The sequence below is a fragment of the Apteryx rowi genome, unplaced genomic scaffold (assembly GCF_003343035.1).
Source record: "Apteryx rowi isolate R43461 unplaced genomic scaffold, aptRow1 scaffold_595, whole genome shotgun sequence".
NCBI classification, from domain to species: Eukaryota; Metazoa; Chordata; class Aves; order Apterygiformes; family Apterygidae; genus Apteryx; species Apteryx rowi.
The window spans coordinates 232,428-248,845 of record NW_020450866.1 but is presented as its reverse complement, the minus strand read 5'-3'; the positions used below and the strand labels follow the sequence as shown (position 1 = coordinate 248,845).

The 16,418-nt window shown below is 40.3% G+C and overlaps 1 protein-coding gene across 1 annotated transcript in view; it reads left to right on the top strand.

Moving 5' to 3' along the window:
* The window catches only part of IGF2BP3 (insulin like growth factor 2 mRNA binding protein 3), a gene marked incomplete at its 5' end in the record, with an annotated part of 122,565 nt that overhangs the window by 101,928 nt on the left and 4,219 nt on the right, over window positions 1-16,418 (top strand). Inside the window, 3 exons of the mRNA XM_026082820.1 lie at window positions 7,453-7,572; window positions 11,828-11,902; window positions 15,621-15,752. Coding sequence (XP_025938605.1) covers window positions 7,453-7,572; window positions 11,828-11,902; window positions 15,621-15,752 — 327 coding nt within the window. The remainder of the gene's footprint in view (window positions 1-7,452; window positions 7,573-11,827; window positions 11,903-15,620; window positions 15,753-16,418) is intronic.

Sequence of the window (16,418 nt, the reverse complement as noted above, 5' to 3'; positions counted from 1 at the left end):
AAATGGATAACATGACTTTGTGACTTAAAATAAATGCCTCATCCTAAGGTAATTCAGTTGCAGCACATTTAGAGTAAATGAAAACATATACTGGAGATACATAACAGGCTTGGAAAACAGGGAAGATCTCATTCTGCTCCCACTGAAGTCTGGCACAAAATCCTATTTACTTCAGTGGGTACAAGGATTTTAAAAATTTACAGCCTTATCCCAAATGTTGCAATGGATTTACCAACCACATGTATTTGATGGAGCAAGGGATCTGTGGAGACACTTAAAAACACAACTGTAAAAAAAATTATGCTGTTGGCAGGCTTGCAGAAAGACTGAGATTAATGCTTAAGTTAACATAAGGAACACAAATAACAAACATTTTCCCTTACCAGCCCTGCAGTGGGTGGGAACACAGGCTTGCTCTGACCGAAGGAGCTGTGTGACTGACCTAGCAGCAGCAGCTTCAGCTGAGTGTAAAGAGAGGTTCATCTGGGGGAAGATCAGAGAAGGCAAAACTCCATTTGTTTTTTAAAATAAAACCATTCCCAAAATTTGATGTCCACTCCTTCTAGCTCTTCTTCTTGTGCTTTGGGACTTTTTTTTTTTTTTTTTTTTTTTTTGCCCCCACCTATCTGGAGAATCATACCTGTTATTCTTCCGAGTTTTTATCCTTGCTTGGCCATACTTTGGCTATTATGCAAGCCTGAGAAGATGAGGAATGCTTTTCTTCTGACGATGCATCAGGTAAGGGAAAAGCTGCTCTTGTCAATAATTCTGGGGCGTTTGCAGGACTGATGCACCAGACCTTGGCAGAAGAAAGTGTTATGGTAAGCTTATCCCAAGGGCAGCCTCTTGGGCCCTAGAGCTCTTTCTAACTTTGCAAAAACCCTTCAGGGAGGTGCAGAAAGAAGAGTGAATCTGCAAATCCACTTGGCTAGGAGTCCTCCGCTTCTGGTTCTGGTGTGGAGCAACAGCCCTCAGACTGGGGGCACAGAGCATATCCTGAGGAGGGGGAAGAACTTCAGCCCAGCTGTCTTTGCACTCTGGCAACTAAGAAATTACCATTTTGTGCTGAGCAAGTTTGCTGCAAGTCAAATACAGTGTGGTAGGGCTGGGAGCACAGAAGTGATTCTCCTGGGGAAACCTGTTGGGCTGTTGGGACAAGCTGGAGGGAAGGGGAACCTCCTGATGATACATGTACCACAGGGGTCCAGGTGAGCCCTGTGTAAGGGGAAGCAGCAGAGGTTACAGGAGTTAGGAACAGAATAGACTAGATCTTTGGAGAATTAATTTTTATTTTACTTTAAGAAATAGCTGGTATGGACTGTTACACTAAGGACAGATGGTAGGGGACTAGGAGGCTGGTGTTCAAGGACTTGCAGGAGGTGTGGAAGGAGGTGAATCTAAGCTGCTGTAGGAAAGAGTTGGACTAATCTGAAATGTTTGAGAGCTGCTGGTATGGAGAAGCAGTTGCTTAGCTTCCTCCGATGGGTTAGATTAATTTACATCTGTGTTTTAGATCACTGTTTTCAATCATGATTTATATGAGCAGGCAGGAAATCTGATTTAAGTTGACTTATTCTGTTTTGCATCTGTACTTTAGTTACCTTTCTGAAAGCCTTAGTGTAGTCTGTACCACCACAACTACCCTATTCTTTGCTAACACAGTGAGTATATCTTCCTATTTAAACAAATGTGCAGTTTACCATTTGCTTTGGTTAATGTATTTTTTCCATTTTCTGTTAAAAATGATGAATGGTGCTTTTCTTATTTGCTTGATTAATTTTTCACTTCTGATTTTCATCGGACTGGATTTGGGTGGAAATTAGAATCCAATTAATGAACAAAAACAGCCTTTAAAATTGTTTTTATTAGTTAAATGTGCTGGATATAGACAAAAAAGCTTATCAAGCCTGTTTTGTATTTAAAGCATACTGATTTTTGTGTTTAAAAAAAAAAAAAAAAAAACAGCAAAAGCAAGTGTTATCAGATGTCCATGAACTGAAGTATTTGTTTCTGGTCACCATGCTCTTCAAGAATCTCAGTTTCTCAGAACTAAGAAAGCTCAGTTTCTGGAGCTGTTCTTTTTATTATTTATTTATTTATTTATTTATTTTTAATTCTAAGAAAGAGTTCTCCATCTGAGTGAACATCCTGGTGCTGTCTAACTTTAGCAAACTGTGTGCCCCAGTGATTTGAGACCAAAACCTCTTTTCCCCAAATCCTTATTCCTCAGGCATGTGCGGTCCTCCTGCCCCACCACCCAGAAATATGTAGGTTGAACCAAACTTCACAGACTGTTCAATCCACTGCTGAGCTTTGATTGGGTAGCCTGAAAGAACAAAGTTAATCATCCCTTTTTCTTCCCTTTTCTCAGCTTGCTTTATCGTATTTAAAATTTAAGGCTAGAGAGAAAACAACAAATTGCTTCTTTTATGCACCTCCCTGGTTTCCAGCATGGGGTTTTAGATACCTTCCTCTGCTTCACCTTGTGACTGAACTGTCTTCTCCGGGCTCAGACTCTTGTGCCTGGGGACTGGTGCATCAGGCTTTGCGGTCCCCTCCCTGGAGGGTGGTTTGTGGTGGTGGTGTGTTTTTTGGGGTTTTGTTGTTGTGTGTATGCGTGTGTTTGTTTGTTTGTTTTGTCTGGTTGTTTTTAGTGGCCCTGCGTTTTAAGGCTTTACAGCGGCCCTGAGTCTTAAGGCTTCAGTGAACCTTTTCAGGGCTCATGGGATATACTGTGCCATCCAGCATCTCAGTGGATGCCCTTACACTTAAAGGCAAGTGATGACCAACCTCCCATTATGTTATTTTGTATTAACAAGCAAGAGTCACTTATCTGGCAGCAGATAAGGTCATGTGCTTTGGCCTCAGCAATCCAGTGGGAAGCCCTCAGTGAAGCTGGTAAGAACTGGTGATACCCCAGGCCAATCTTTGGTCAAGTGCAGTGGGGAAAAAAAAAATGGAGCTGTGGTCCAGACCCAGTTTGAGTCGAGGTTTGCTGTCTGGCTGCTGCATGGGATGGGAGAGTGCTATAGCTGTTCCGTTTAATTCTGCAGCTGGAGGTATCTTCTGATCATCCTGCCCAAACCTATTTGATCGAGATAGGTTTGAAACAGGACCCTCAGTTTGCAGCGAGACCTCAGACTTTGACTTTGTAGGAGGGACTAGTTCTGAACCCATTGGACAAACATTGCAAAAGAGGTCTTCTGTCTCACACATCTGTGATTGCACAATTACTCTAAGTTAGGATGGACATATGGACCATACATCTTGGAGAAGCTGGTTTCTCCATTTCTCCAAATTTAAAAGGCTTTTTTCTCCTGCTCTTTCAGCTCCCAGGGCTGGTCTTATCTGGAACAAACTATTTTGTTATATGAGGAGAAATAAACTGGATGGGGAAGAGAAGAAGAGTGCAAGGAATTCTCCATGGACAGGAGACTTTACCATTGTCAAAAATTAGTTGACCAACTACTACTACCAGTTCCATGACTTAATGAACTTTACAACTTGAGTAACAATTGTATGCTACTTACACATTTAAACAGAAATATTTAAAGTTATGACTATTGTTAAGGCCCTTAAAATTAAATATAATGATAAAGATGGATATTAAGTTAACTATCTTTAAGACAAAAGTAAATTTTAAAATTGAAACTGATTCATCCTCCTCTAAGGAGGCTAAGAACCTGGTGAAATGGTAAATTTACTGTAAATATTAGTGAACCTATCTGATACTGCTACATCTGCTCTTAAAGCTCTATAAATTCAACCTAATTATACGTCTTTCTACCTCCTCACATAGCCTTGAAATAATTTCTTTAATATCATTCCTATTTTGAAAAGGGGACTATGAAGCAAAAAGTTGAACTGCAGGATGCTCTTTAGAGTTCATATAGACAGATGCTTTCTCCAAGATTTTTTTTTTAGTTCTTACATTGAAGTATATGTTTAAGCAAGCTTCATTTGGCCTTATTAATCTTAGATTCTGTGCAATTGGAAAAAGTTCCCTAAATTTAGTGCTTCTAACACACATTTAAGATCTAGGAATCTATTTCTGATATAACTCATCCTAAAAGTTCCTGGAAAGCCATATGACTTATGGGGCATGGCACAGAGAAGATTAGAGTTGATCCTCCTGAGAACTCCAGAAGCTTCTGTAAGATTGATGGGTGATGTAATCATTGCACTACATTTTGGTGTGTGTGTTTTGGAGGATAGTCCTCCAGGAAATACAAAAGGATTTTTTTTTTTTTTTAAGTTATTCTGGGTAAGGAGGTAAACAGATAATAAATTGAACTGGTGTTATGATATTCTCTTGAAAGTCTTTGCTATACTTGATTTCTGCCAGGAAAAGAAAGACCTACTGGTCATCTTGATGTTTATGCTTTAAAGCAAATCAAGCAATACTATTTTGAGTGGTTAAAATCAGTGTGGGTAAGGAAATGGATGTAGTACTTCTAAATCCTTTGTTATGTTTTGCTGGAGATGGATTTGATTGTACCTATGTGCCAATATACTGCTGCAGGCAAGAATTTGAAAAATGACAATGGATGTTCAGTTCAGTATTGATAGATTCTCCTCCATTCCCTAATGATAACATATATCACTGTTACATCAACATGGAACTTAAATGTTAAGACGCCTCATTCCAAAAAAGATGTGTTGTATTTTTTTTTGTTTTGTTTTTTTTTAAGAAGTCTTAATGTATCAACAAGTGAAAATTCTGAGGAGGGAAAGGAGGGAGAGAGGTGACAGTGAGCTGACTGTGCGCTTGGAAAGACACATGTATGTCTTCTGCCTTTCATTGCCTTTGTTGCCCATGTTTCATGTGTAATGGGTGAAGCAGCAGAAAGGAATTTCAGTGGTGAACTGAATCTAGCCAAGAAAGCTGCTTGAAATTGAGCTTTGGGAAGAAGAAGGAAAAACTGTACTGCAGGCAGATGGGCACAGAGGGAAGGCAGGAATATCTGCAAACAAAGTAATGAAGTTTGATTCATTTGTATGGTAGAGAAATGTGTCTGGAGGTGGTTTTAGGTAGAAGCTGTGTAAATTCTTGAAAACCAAGTCAAGTTGCGTGGTTGATTTATAGCAATGTTGTATGAATTAACTCAAAGTTTAGCTGGAGAAGTAGTTGAGGTTGCATATGGGAGAGGAAGCAACAGCGGAGTTTTGCACGAGCTGGAGTGCATGCGGGAGATTGAAAGTAGTGGTCACCGAAGTAAGTGAGCCGGGGCGGCTCAGCCTGTTGCGTCGGATAGGAAAGCCGGGTTGCCGCTGCACCAGCCGCAGTTGGCATGGGTCTTTGGAGCAAAGCTGGAACGAGCAAACATCTCATGAATTTGTATCCATTCAGAAGCAGTTCTCACAAGTGATAAGATCACTAAGCATCTTCAGTAATGTTTCCAAATAACTGGAAATGTGGCTGGATTAATGATGAAAGTGTGAAAGGACTTACTCTAAGTACACTCGCAGGGTGTTTGTAACAATAAGAGGAGAAAATGACTAATCTTCTGGAAAGCGGTTTAAGACATACACTGCGGTGACTAGTATCTTTCATTACAAATATGCAGTTTCAGGGTGTAGTTTTGAGATCATTTTAAACTGATCTGTAGGCAGATTAAACGGGGTGTTCCCACCTTTTCCCGTACCCTGATCTAATTGCTCTCACTTTCTGCCTTCTTGCAGGGCTGCCATTTGCGTGGCTCTGTGGTTAGTCAGGTCAGGCACCTGCTCCCTGCATGGAAAATCAGCTGCAATCCTGCTGGCTGCAAAGCATGCAAAAGGAGTGGGGAGGCTGGATGTTGCGGGGCTGGGACCCGTGTCCAGGGAAAACATGGGCTTAAATCAGCAAAAACTCACCGAGCATCCTGTTGCCTTGCATGCAGGGTAAATTGTGTAACTGTTGAGATCACCTAAAGCGACTGGCAGAATGTGTTTCTATTCTAAATATCCTATTTTGGGATTTCTTCACCTGGTCCATGGGATCCGTGCCTGGAATTTTTTCCCCTGAGGTTACAGTTGTCTTAGGTTTACCAAAAATAAAGTGGTAAAACTTGGAAACAAGCATTTTGTTGTGATTTGTTTATGGTTAATGCCCTGGGACTTTGCTTCCCCTTGAAAGAAGTTGCTGAAATTTAAAAGTAAAAATAAGTTGAAATAACTTCTTTTTTTTTTTTAGGTTTACAGCTGCTTTTTGCTGCGTGTGTTGCATATAACACATCTTTTTTAAAATATCCCAGAAAAAGCTGCTTCAGTGAGTGTATGTGGGCCTGTATCCCTACTAAAATACACCAGAGAACAAAGCTTAAATGAGTATAGCGATTTCCACATGCTCTGTTCAGTGGTACTCCCTGGTACAGAGGCTCTCCTCAGCTGACAGATATAGTGGCTGTAGTTGCGTGCTTTTTGAGATGCCTTTGTAGGAAGAGGGGTCGTTGGCCTTGTATTGCTGAGGACGAACAAAATAAATTTTGAAAATATGTAAGCATAACTTTATAGAGGAAAAAGGTTTTAAAAGGGGTCTTAAATGCCTCCTATTTCCAAGAAGGGCTTGTGTGAAATGCTTTTGAGAAGTGATCTTGATGCAAATGGATTAATGGTACCTTGGTGCAGTGGGTGCTCTGCTAGTCCGAGACAAGCTCTTTGGAAGCTGCTTCTGAGGCTGGTAAAATGGTTATGGTTTACCTTGGCATAAGTAACCCTGTGCTTTGATCATTGCTACGCAGCATATCAAGAGGATCTTAACTGCTATATTGCGTTCTCCAGCTGGGGTGTCTGGCTGAAAGTAATAGAAAACTGCAGTAATGCCTGATATCCACTGGGCTATCAGGGTCCTCTTACTTTTAAAAACTCTTAATCCCACATTTAATTTACTAGCCTGTTTTAGGCCTGCTGCCAAGAATCCAACTGTTACATAATATTACACAGGAGGAATTGCTGGCAATTTTTAAGCTGGCTATCATTCCAGATCCCTCCCATGCAAAGGAAATTGTAACATCTATGTAACTCCCAGGCTTTCTGTGAAGCTCTCCCCGCAATCTACTATTAAAAAGTAACTAGGAAAGCTGGAAATAGTTTGCCTACTTAAGCTATAGCCCATTCACTTGTAGCAGCCTCATCTGCTGAGGCTTGCGTGTGGAAAAGCGTCGAGGTAGTGACAGGTAAGAATGAATTGCTCTTGAAGAAGCAACAGCACAATTGTTTCTAAACTCTCAGCATTAAAATTGCAACTATTTTATAAAAGATAAGAGAATCCTCTTTTGGCTTAAATTGTCCTTTCATGTTCTGTGAATTTCATGATTTTCAGAAAAAGCCAGACCTTTAATATTCGGACTTCACAGGGCATCCTAAGATGTCTCCCTCATTTCCATGCATGCTTGTTCCATACCAGTTTTCCTGTCAGTCTGATTCATAATGTTCAAAAACATTCACTGCATATTTTCTTCTTCCCCACAGCAACAGCCCGAGTCTGAGACTGTTCATCTGTTCATCCCAGCCTTGGCAGTTGGAGCTATTATTGGCAAGCAGGGACAGCACATCAAACAACTTTCTCGTTTTGCAGGCGCATCTATTAAGGTATTATTACACTGACTAACTTTCTGTCTATTTTATATGACACTTTCAGCAAGTTTGCACAAGCAGGATTTTCATGAATGTCTTCCCCCACTCTCCACTTAGAATGTGATGTGATAAATGCTACATTTGTTTATAAATCATCTTTTAATCTTCCTTGAGACAAGATAATTATAGAAGCATGTTTTCAAACGTCTCCTGAGGTGTGAAATATAAGCTGCAAAGAAAACTACTTTGGTGGTCCCAATTTCTTAGAAACAGACTTAAGTCTTAATGACGCAGTGTTTAAAGGCTTTCTTCTTGCATTTGGTAAAGTGAAAATTGGCTGGGTAAATTCCCCTTCTAGAAACAAATGCCAGGCAAAGTCTTTTACTGCTGGAATCTGTCTTGCTCTGTTTCAAATGGGTGAGTCTGAGATATTAAGCTCCGATGGCTCCACTCTGAGGTATTTTCTGTTTAAAAATCACTCATGTATTCTCAGTTCCTGAGTCAATCTATTCTTTAACATCACGTTTACCTCAGCACCGTGGTTTAACATCCAACAGTTGTTTAGCTGTTTGTGTGTTGACCAGCTACCTCAATGTAGATGAGAACAAGATGGTTTGCAGCAGTTGAACTAACAGAAGGATAAGTTTAAATTCAATCTTATTTGGTAAAATTGCTCCTTGGTGAATTTGCTCCTTGGCTGTGTGTAGGGGTTAGCCAGTGCAATTGTCTCCTTGGCTGTAGGAAGGCCTTGGGTTTCTGCTGGTAACGCCGTGGTAAGCATAAGGAAGGGGTGCTTTCTCTTCCAGATCCTTGGGCTTTTTTTCTGTGAATAGCCAGTTCTGCTATTCTGTGCTGTAAAGATGCTGTTTTGGCTTAAATTACTAATAGTGTTCTAAAGTGCAGTTTGTAGTTTTGTTATACGCTGTTAGACTGACATCAGCCTGCCCAAGTGATGCAAATGCTTTCTTTTCAGTTCTCTTTTTGCTTATAATCAGCTTTCTAGTACCTGGAGAGGTGGCAGTCAGTACTTGGCACCTCCTTAGTGAGTGCTGTGGAGCAGGTATCCGCCAGAGTCCAGGCGAGTTCAGGGACAGAGGGGCCGGAGCGGAGTACGCTGAAGCCAGTGAGGTCTGGCTTGTCCTGGAAGGTGTTCATCTAATAGTGCACTGCAAAATAAGTGGGGAATCCCCATGAATAAATCTTGTGTGTGCTTTACTGAATGCCAATCGATTTACTGGCCAGTTAACCAATTGGCACACTGCCCAATTCCATCCTTTATTAAGCAATACATTAAATAATTGAGTTACACAACACAGAGGGTTTACATTAGTAGAGCACTAGGATGAGATTTTTAGTGGAAGGAATGGAAGGAAGTGCTAGGAAGGGGGTGTGCGTGTGTTTGGTGGCTTGGTTGTTCTTTATCAAATCTTCCTTGTACTGGTGTGTGCATTCCATAGGTTATATCTATAGATTAGGTAGCATATGAAAGGTACTGCTAGGTTGAGAGAGAACTGTGAAGTAACCTGGACCTCTGAGAACCAGACCAAACAAGTTCTTTAGTTGGTCCTCGGAAGACAGTTTAGTGGAAAGGGAGTTGCCCATGTTTCTTCACGCATCTGGCTAACAGTGGCCTCAGGCTTCCTCTGCTGGCTGGCACCCTTCTACCTAACGCATTTAACTTATCTGTATTACTTGAAATTCAGTTAAAAGTTTGTTAAAGCTCTGGTCTTCTAGTCTTCTGCACCTTCATTAGGAATAAAGTAATAGAGACTTTTGTGGAAGTGGAGTTAAATCTTAAGAGAACTGTACAGATACAGGGTATACTTGTTAAATAGTGAAACTGCAGATTTCATGTCAGCTATCAATTAGAATAAAAATGTAATTTCAACTGTAATCTGACCCAACTACATGGAGCAGCACTCTTGCTTTTGTGCGAGAATAGGTGTTTCACATGGCAGTTGGTTCAAACTTACTTAAAACTTTTAAACGTCCTTCATGTTGACCAGCTGTCCTTCAAGCAATCTTTACCGTAACTTTTGAGCAAAATAATAAATTATGAATCATTAAGGGATCAGTGTTTTTAGCTAAAAGTTGGAGGGAGTGCTGCTTGAATAACTTTCAGCTTGCCGAACTAGTAATCATACTTTCCTCTATGTAGTGAAAGTAGTAAGTCTCTGTGCATGGCTTTCTGAGTTTGTTTTGAGTTGTGTACAAGATGGTTGCATACAAAAACATTTTACATCCATATACATTTTCCTTTGTGCTCGTGCTGAGCTTTGTAGATCTGATGAAACTAGGTTAGTCATAAAATAAGATTAAAAAATTGCAGCTGGGTAGGGGTTCTGCATGAGGCTGTAGTGTCCAGCTCATCGCTTCAGAGCCACATGTGGCTGTTGATGAGTTGAGATGCGTTCCTGTGCTGGATTTGTTGCTTGGCAGTGCAGGTTTGGCAGGGATTTCAAGTAGATGGAATGATTTGGCGAAGGAGCCCACAGGAAGCGAAGGAGCTCTGAGGTTTGTGGACTGCATTCCCACCTCACACCAGGCTGCTGGGACCTGCTGGGAACCATTGGCCTTTCCTATGGTTGGAGCACCTTTTCCTGTCTCTGAAGGAGTTGGTATGAGTGCTGCATATATTGGGTATATTAAATAGTTGGATTGTGGCTCAGAGTATGGAAGACTAGTTGTTTTCCAGTTAGGAATGTAAATTTATTTCTCTAAGTTAAAAATTCACCACTTAAATAATATTTGTGTGTAAATAACCTCTCCTTCCAAGAGCAGACAGACCAAATTAGCACTGAAGTTTCTTAAATTACCCCTTCAGACATTGAAAGGTTACCGTCGGTAGGTAGTACATGTTTCTGCTATAGCCCTCAGCTATGTTTTACTCCAGCTGTTGAGAAGAGAACAGGACGTGCTAAGATAAAAGCAAAGCAAATGGCCCAGAACATTTATATTTGTGTAAGAAACAAAGATGCAATGAAGACTTGATGGAAAATATTTTTCCTAGAATTTCAATAAAGGAGCAGGTGTTCACTAAGAAAAAGTGAGGTGATTGAGAGACAAACCACAATGTTCACTGGACTTGAATGGAAATTATCAGGCTGAGCTCTGTTCAGTCAGCTGACTGCAAGGGGTCCTTGAAAATTTGCACCTCTAAAATACTTGTATGTTCCAAATAATGAATGGATTTAGTCTTTTCTTGCTCTTACCACAACATTGTATTTTGTTATTTTAGTAAATGTACTGCTGTAAAATGAATGTCTCCTTAAATAAAGCCAATTAGAAAGCAGAAATCATATGAAAAATAAATAGGCAAACCAAATAACTAGTATATAGTGTGTTCTCCATCTTAGGATACAATATGAATAATTATATGAACTTTGGTTAGCAAAATTCTTTAGTGACAATGATACATGGTGACTGGTAATTTGTCTGAAATAAACTACAGCTGTTAAATATGAAAAATATCCCTACGCCAACAGCTAAGATGAAATCCTGTAGTGTTTAATATATTGCCCATTCAACAGTGGCTATGTAATACTAGCTGCAACAATGGAAATGTCAGTTGTGATAAACAAAAGATTCATACAGAATGTCAGAGGCTAGTTTGAATTATTTAATGCCATTGGAGTCTGAGAACAACACCCACAGGAATCTTTCTTTTGTGGTGACATGAACTGCTAGAGACCCTACAGGCATCTCTGTCTCAACTGCAGTGGAGCTTAATTTTTATTCGGGACACACAAATGTCTGTAGATACAAAACTACTGGAAACTGCAAACTTGTTGTCCGGTATGGATGAATATTTCAGATATGATTAGTTATGACAGTAAAGTGACCTTCTGCTTTCAGGGAGACAGATGCAAACTTTGGTTAACGGGCACAACTTGTTAGAAAGACTAAAGTTAGCGGGTAAGGATAAAAAATCTCTGTCTATTAACCAAACTTGTTTTTTGAAAGCTACATGTCTTGTATCATTCATAGCCACGTGAAAATTGCTGTGGGATTTTGCCATCTGCAGATGAGTAGCTATGCCTTTAATTTTCAGAAGTAAACTTGCTTATGGTTTAGCCCATTTCTACATATTTCATTATAGCTAATTAATGCACTTTAAAGAGAACAAACTCATCATGACTGAAGTGTAATGCTACTGCTGTGGCGAATAATTTTTCACTCTTGAACAGAATGTGAGACTGAAATGGGGAGGAGGTGGTTTTAAACTATTCCTCCAAAAAAAGCTACCAAAAGCTATGTTTATCTGTTCCAGATTGCCCCTGCTGAAGGACCAGATGCCAAGCTGAGAATGGTTATCATCACTGGACCTCCAGAAGCTCAGTTCAAGGTATAATGTATAAAAACTTCTCAATCTATAGTGGCCTTTGGGCTGTAAGGAGCTGTAGTGAAAAGAAAATACTTGGTTCTAAGTACTATTTTATTCAGAATTTTAGTAAATACTTGATTTTTGCTTTCCTTCTGCCAAAAAGGATCTCATATGAATATATGAGTAATACAGTATCATCAGAGGCCGTGTTCTGGTTGCCTTATTGGTGGGAGTTTTACATAAGGTAGAATCAAGTCTAGCATGAAAATATAACCATATTGCATTCCTAATTTTCTCTGTAGTATATGAGCGTAATAGTTCAGTCTTTCTAGCCTATCTTAATATATGCAAAAATTGAGTCCATTTAATTGAAATAACAAAGCTGACAAGATGAGAGACTGAGTCTCTCCAGGTTACTGTTGTGTGCCAGATGGAAAATGCTTTTTGGGTAGCTCTGTAGATAAGTGCAGGGTTTCTATTTGTATTTACACTCCAACTACATGGAGATACTCCAACCTGATTATCCTATTTTTTTGTTCAAATCAAGTTGTGGAGTGGCCTTCTGCCTTAAGTGCTAAGGGATAAATGTAGTTACCCCAAAAGGAGTTGGTCATGTTAGGAGTAATGCAGATGGTTCTGTGCAGCAGCCTAGTTTCATCACAGATGAGGCCCAGAGCAGGTAGGAAGTCACTTGAGAGTTCACGTCCTGGCATTGCTTTCTTGTCTGTTCTCATTTTTATAGTTTTGTATTTTTTGCTTCAGGGCATCTTGGAAGAAGCAGGTGTAGAAACTTCAGGCATAGCTAGAATCAGTTTCATGAATGCCTTTAGGAGTTTTGGAAAAGTATCAGGGCAGGTATTCTGCAGTAGTAATAGCAATCTAGATGAATTTGGGATTATTGCTCATTTTGAAGTCTTACCATATTGATTTGTAAAGCTATTGAATGTGAAGTGTAATTTAGAAGCTCTGCTTGACTGAAGTTTTCTGTGGCCTCATGGGCTTGACCATGCATGGCCCATGTATAGGAGGACACTCATGTGCTCTGGGAGTAGCACACGGGCAGATTCTGGCTACCTTTTCCTTCCACTGGATATCAATGAATTTATCCTCAAGCAGTAGCAGGATTTGGGCACCCCTTATGCTCATTTTCACGTAGGCAAAGTCATTCTCAAGCTTCCTTCCTAAGGTAGCCCTGGACTCCTGCAGACTAGTCCTCTGCCAGCCACTTCTCCCAAACCCGGATCATGCAAGGAAGAAAGTGTCCCTGTTTTCCAGCCTCTACTTTGGCTAAAATCACATCAGTCAGTCACTTCTGTGCACTTTTTGGCTTGTATTTGCAAAGTGGGATCAACATGTTGGCACAACCGATGCTCCTGAGAGTGCTGGTCTTGTGGAGGAGGAATTACCCTTGGGGCTCCCTTCAGCTCCATCCCACATTGACTTTTATTACCTCTTTGAGCAATGACCTCTTGCCTGAGATGGGCAAAGGCAGAGTCCAGTGCTTTCTTTTATCACCACTGTTGCCTGAAGCAAGCCTTACGGTCAGGCCCACGCTTCAGTAAGGCTGTCCTTAAGATCTGTTCAAATGTCTTCTCCATCTTTGAGCACAGGTTATCGCTTGCTGGACAACAAGAGCCTAATCTGTGTGCACAGCAGCTCGGGGAAGGAATGGTTGCTGTTCAGAGGAGCAACTGGCTCTGGGAGAAGCAGTATCAGCATGGAGCCTGGGTTTGGCACCCTTTCCCCTCCACGTTGATGTGCTGATGTCTGATTCATGGTGGTGGTAGCTGCAGTGGCTGCACCCCTTTCCTTGGCAGCTGCAGTAGCCTGAGGAGGTTGCGGTGTGCAGGACTCCCTATTAGCAAGGGAGCTGGAAGAAGATGGAGAATATGCCACTGCTTACAGCCTCGGCTGCAGTGCTCCATAGAGTTTAGGCATGCCCGTGACACTGATATCTGGAGAGGATTGCGTTGCCTCGGAGCTGGGACATGCGCAAAGGAAGCGGAATGCAGTGTAGACAGCGTATTTCAGCCACTGTTCTACTGTAAAGGAGCTACAACCCATTTAAGTTGCATTTCTTTGTCCTTCAAGACTTTTTCAAGAGCTGAAAGATCATAGACCTATTTCCAACACTCCAAACCTTTTTAAAAATTACACCCCACCTTGCTTTATAATCCAGCAGTGATGCAGTACTCTTTCCTGTAGTACCTCTCCTGGTGAGCCCCACAGCCTGAGCAGGTTGTCAGAGGCATTATGCGCATGAAATATATTGAGATAAAAATGGCTACGCTATTGTCTTTCTCTTGTAATGAATTTGGAAATACTTTCAGAGTCAGCGGCTCAAGACCATGGTTTGGAGAATCATCTTATCTGCTCTTGGCAAACCCTTTTGAATTTTCTCCTGGAGCAGGACACCACTGGTCCTAGGGCTGTTGATGATGCCAACATGCAGTATTTGTACTGAGCTTTTGTACGACTTTTTGAATAGTCCTTTGCCTCACCGGCAAGAGACAGCTTTTCTCCTGTGTGACAGGGTAATAGCTTCCTCTCACTACCTGTAGTATCCCACCACCTAGGTCAAAGCTGTGCACTAGGGAGTTTTTTTCCCCATACTGTTCAGATGGAGTCTGACTTACAAAAGTACTGAGTACTTTCAGCTCCAAGATCAGAAAAAGTCTTTGGTCTTACCCATTCTAGGGTGGTATAAGCTTGTGTGAGCTTGAGGGAATGAGGAAAAGTTGAGGTAAAATAAGCTACTACTAGTTATTATATCATGTAATCTTTTTGGACTTTCCATGTTCCGCTGCAGTGGTGCCATGCAAGACGGTTGCATTTAGGGTGCATGCAGTGACAGGGCCTGTCAGTGTGTGACTTAAGGCGATAAAGAGTCTGAGCTGGAAAAGCTCTGTGGTCATAGGTTTGTACTCTTTGCAGAGCATCTCTCTTCAATGTCACAGCGGAGTTGTTCTTTTGATACTTCTAGGATATGCAAAGAGTAGAAGATCTGGTGTATCATTTCTTAAGAATTTGTTGATGAATGGCAGGAAAGGAAAAAAATATATATTTTTTTAAAAAAAAAAGGGGGGGGGTGCAGAGGGGAGAAGGAGAGGTATCAGTGAGATTCAGCAGCTAGTCTCAGTGGACGTTCTTCTTGCTACCTGGCATTTGTACGTTCCCCCTGCCCAGAACAGGGAGCTGCCTCTTTGTTAAAGTAATGTTTGTTCCCAGGGTGCCATTTAGATCTATGTGGATTTAATTTTCGACCTTAGAAAACTGAGCAAGTCCTGATTTCTTTTTTTCTTTAACCAAAATATGTTGTAACTGAATGTAAAAGTATGCAGTTTGTTGTAAACGAAGTCTTCATCCCATGACTTATTTTAGCATCCTTAAAAGAATATATTTTTGAACCAATTAACTGTATTCTGCGCTGTGGTGGTAATAAAAACACAATTCAGCCACACAGTTCTCCTTCTCTCCACCACTCTTTACCTCTACAGAGATGTAACAGTTTATTTTAAAAGCAGTATTTCACTGAAAAGCAGAATAATAATAATCTCTGAGTTGTTCCTTGATAACCGGGTTTGTAGTTGGTACAAAGACTTTTAGAAACATAGCTATTGTATTTATTGAGGAAAACTTTTTATCAGGGTTGTATATTGTGAGTTCTCCTTTCTGTGCAATTTTTTAAAGTTAACTAGATTTCAGTAAGCACACTGTTTAACTGAGAATATTTTTGCAGGCTCAAGGGAGAATATATGGAAAACTTAAAGAAGAAAATTTCTTTGGACCTAAAGAAGAAGTGAAACTTGAGGCTCATATAAAAGTGCCATCCTATGCTGCTGGTAGAGTTATTGGTAAAGGAGGCAAAACAGTGAGTACCTGAAGTAAAACTTTTAGTGTTATTCAGTTATGTTTCCTATTTAAGTGTGTATATACCTATAAAGATTAAATATTTAGGTAATTAATAGCTAATCCTATGAAGTTACGTTAAAGCTGGTGCTATTTTCTTAATTGTAAATATTAAATTTTCCTTTCTACTAGCCCCAGATTAAGAGGAGCCAATCTCATAGAATGCTTCATTTCATAAAAAGAAATTGCCTAATGAAAATAGATAATCCCAGTCAGATCTGCAGATCAGCCTCTATTAATAGAAATTTAGTTCCTCCATTTAGAATTAATACATTTCCACTTCAGACCTGCTTCTGTGAACCTTTCTTTATGTCAGTTTTTGCAAAGATTTCACTTATCTCATTGATTAAAATCATACCCAATGTGTACAAAGGTGACATTTCTGGCCAAAACTGAGTGGAAGCATAAGTTCTGAATAAATGGTAGAAATTTGTATTTTGGATGTTTTGGGCATCTTCAGACCTCAATATACAACAAAAAAATAAAATTGCTTTGTTTTAAGTCATGACTTCCTTTGGCTCAGCTTGCTGCATAGAATAACATCACTGAGATTTTTCAATCCTGTGCAAAAGTGCTGGTTCTCCTTTAGTATTTTCATATGCTTTTAAGTCAGAGCTAGCTGATACTA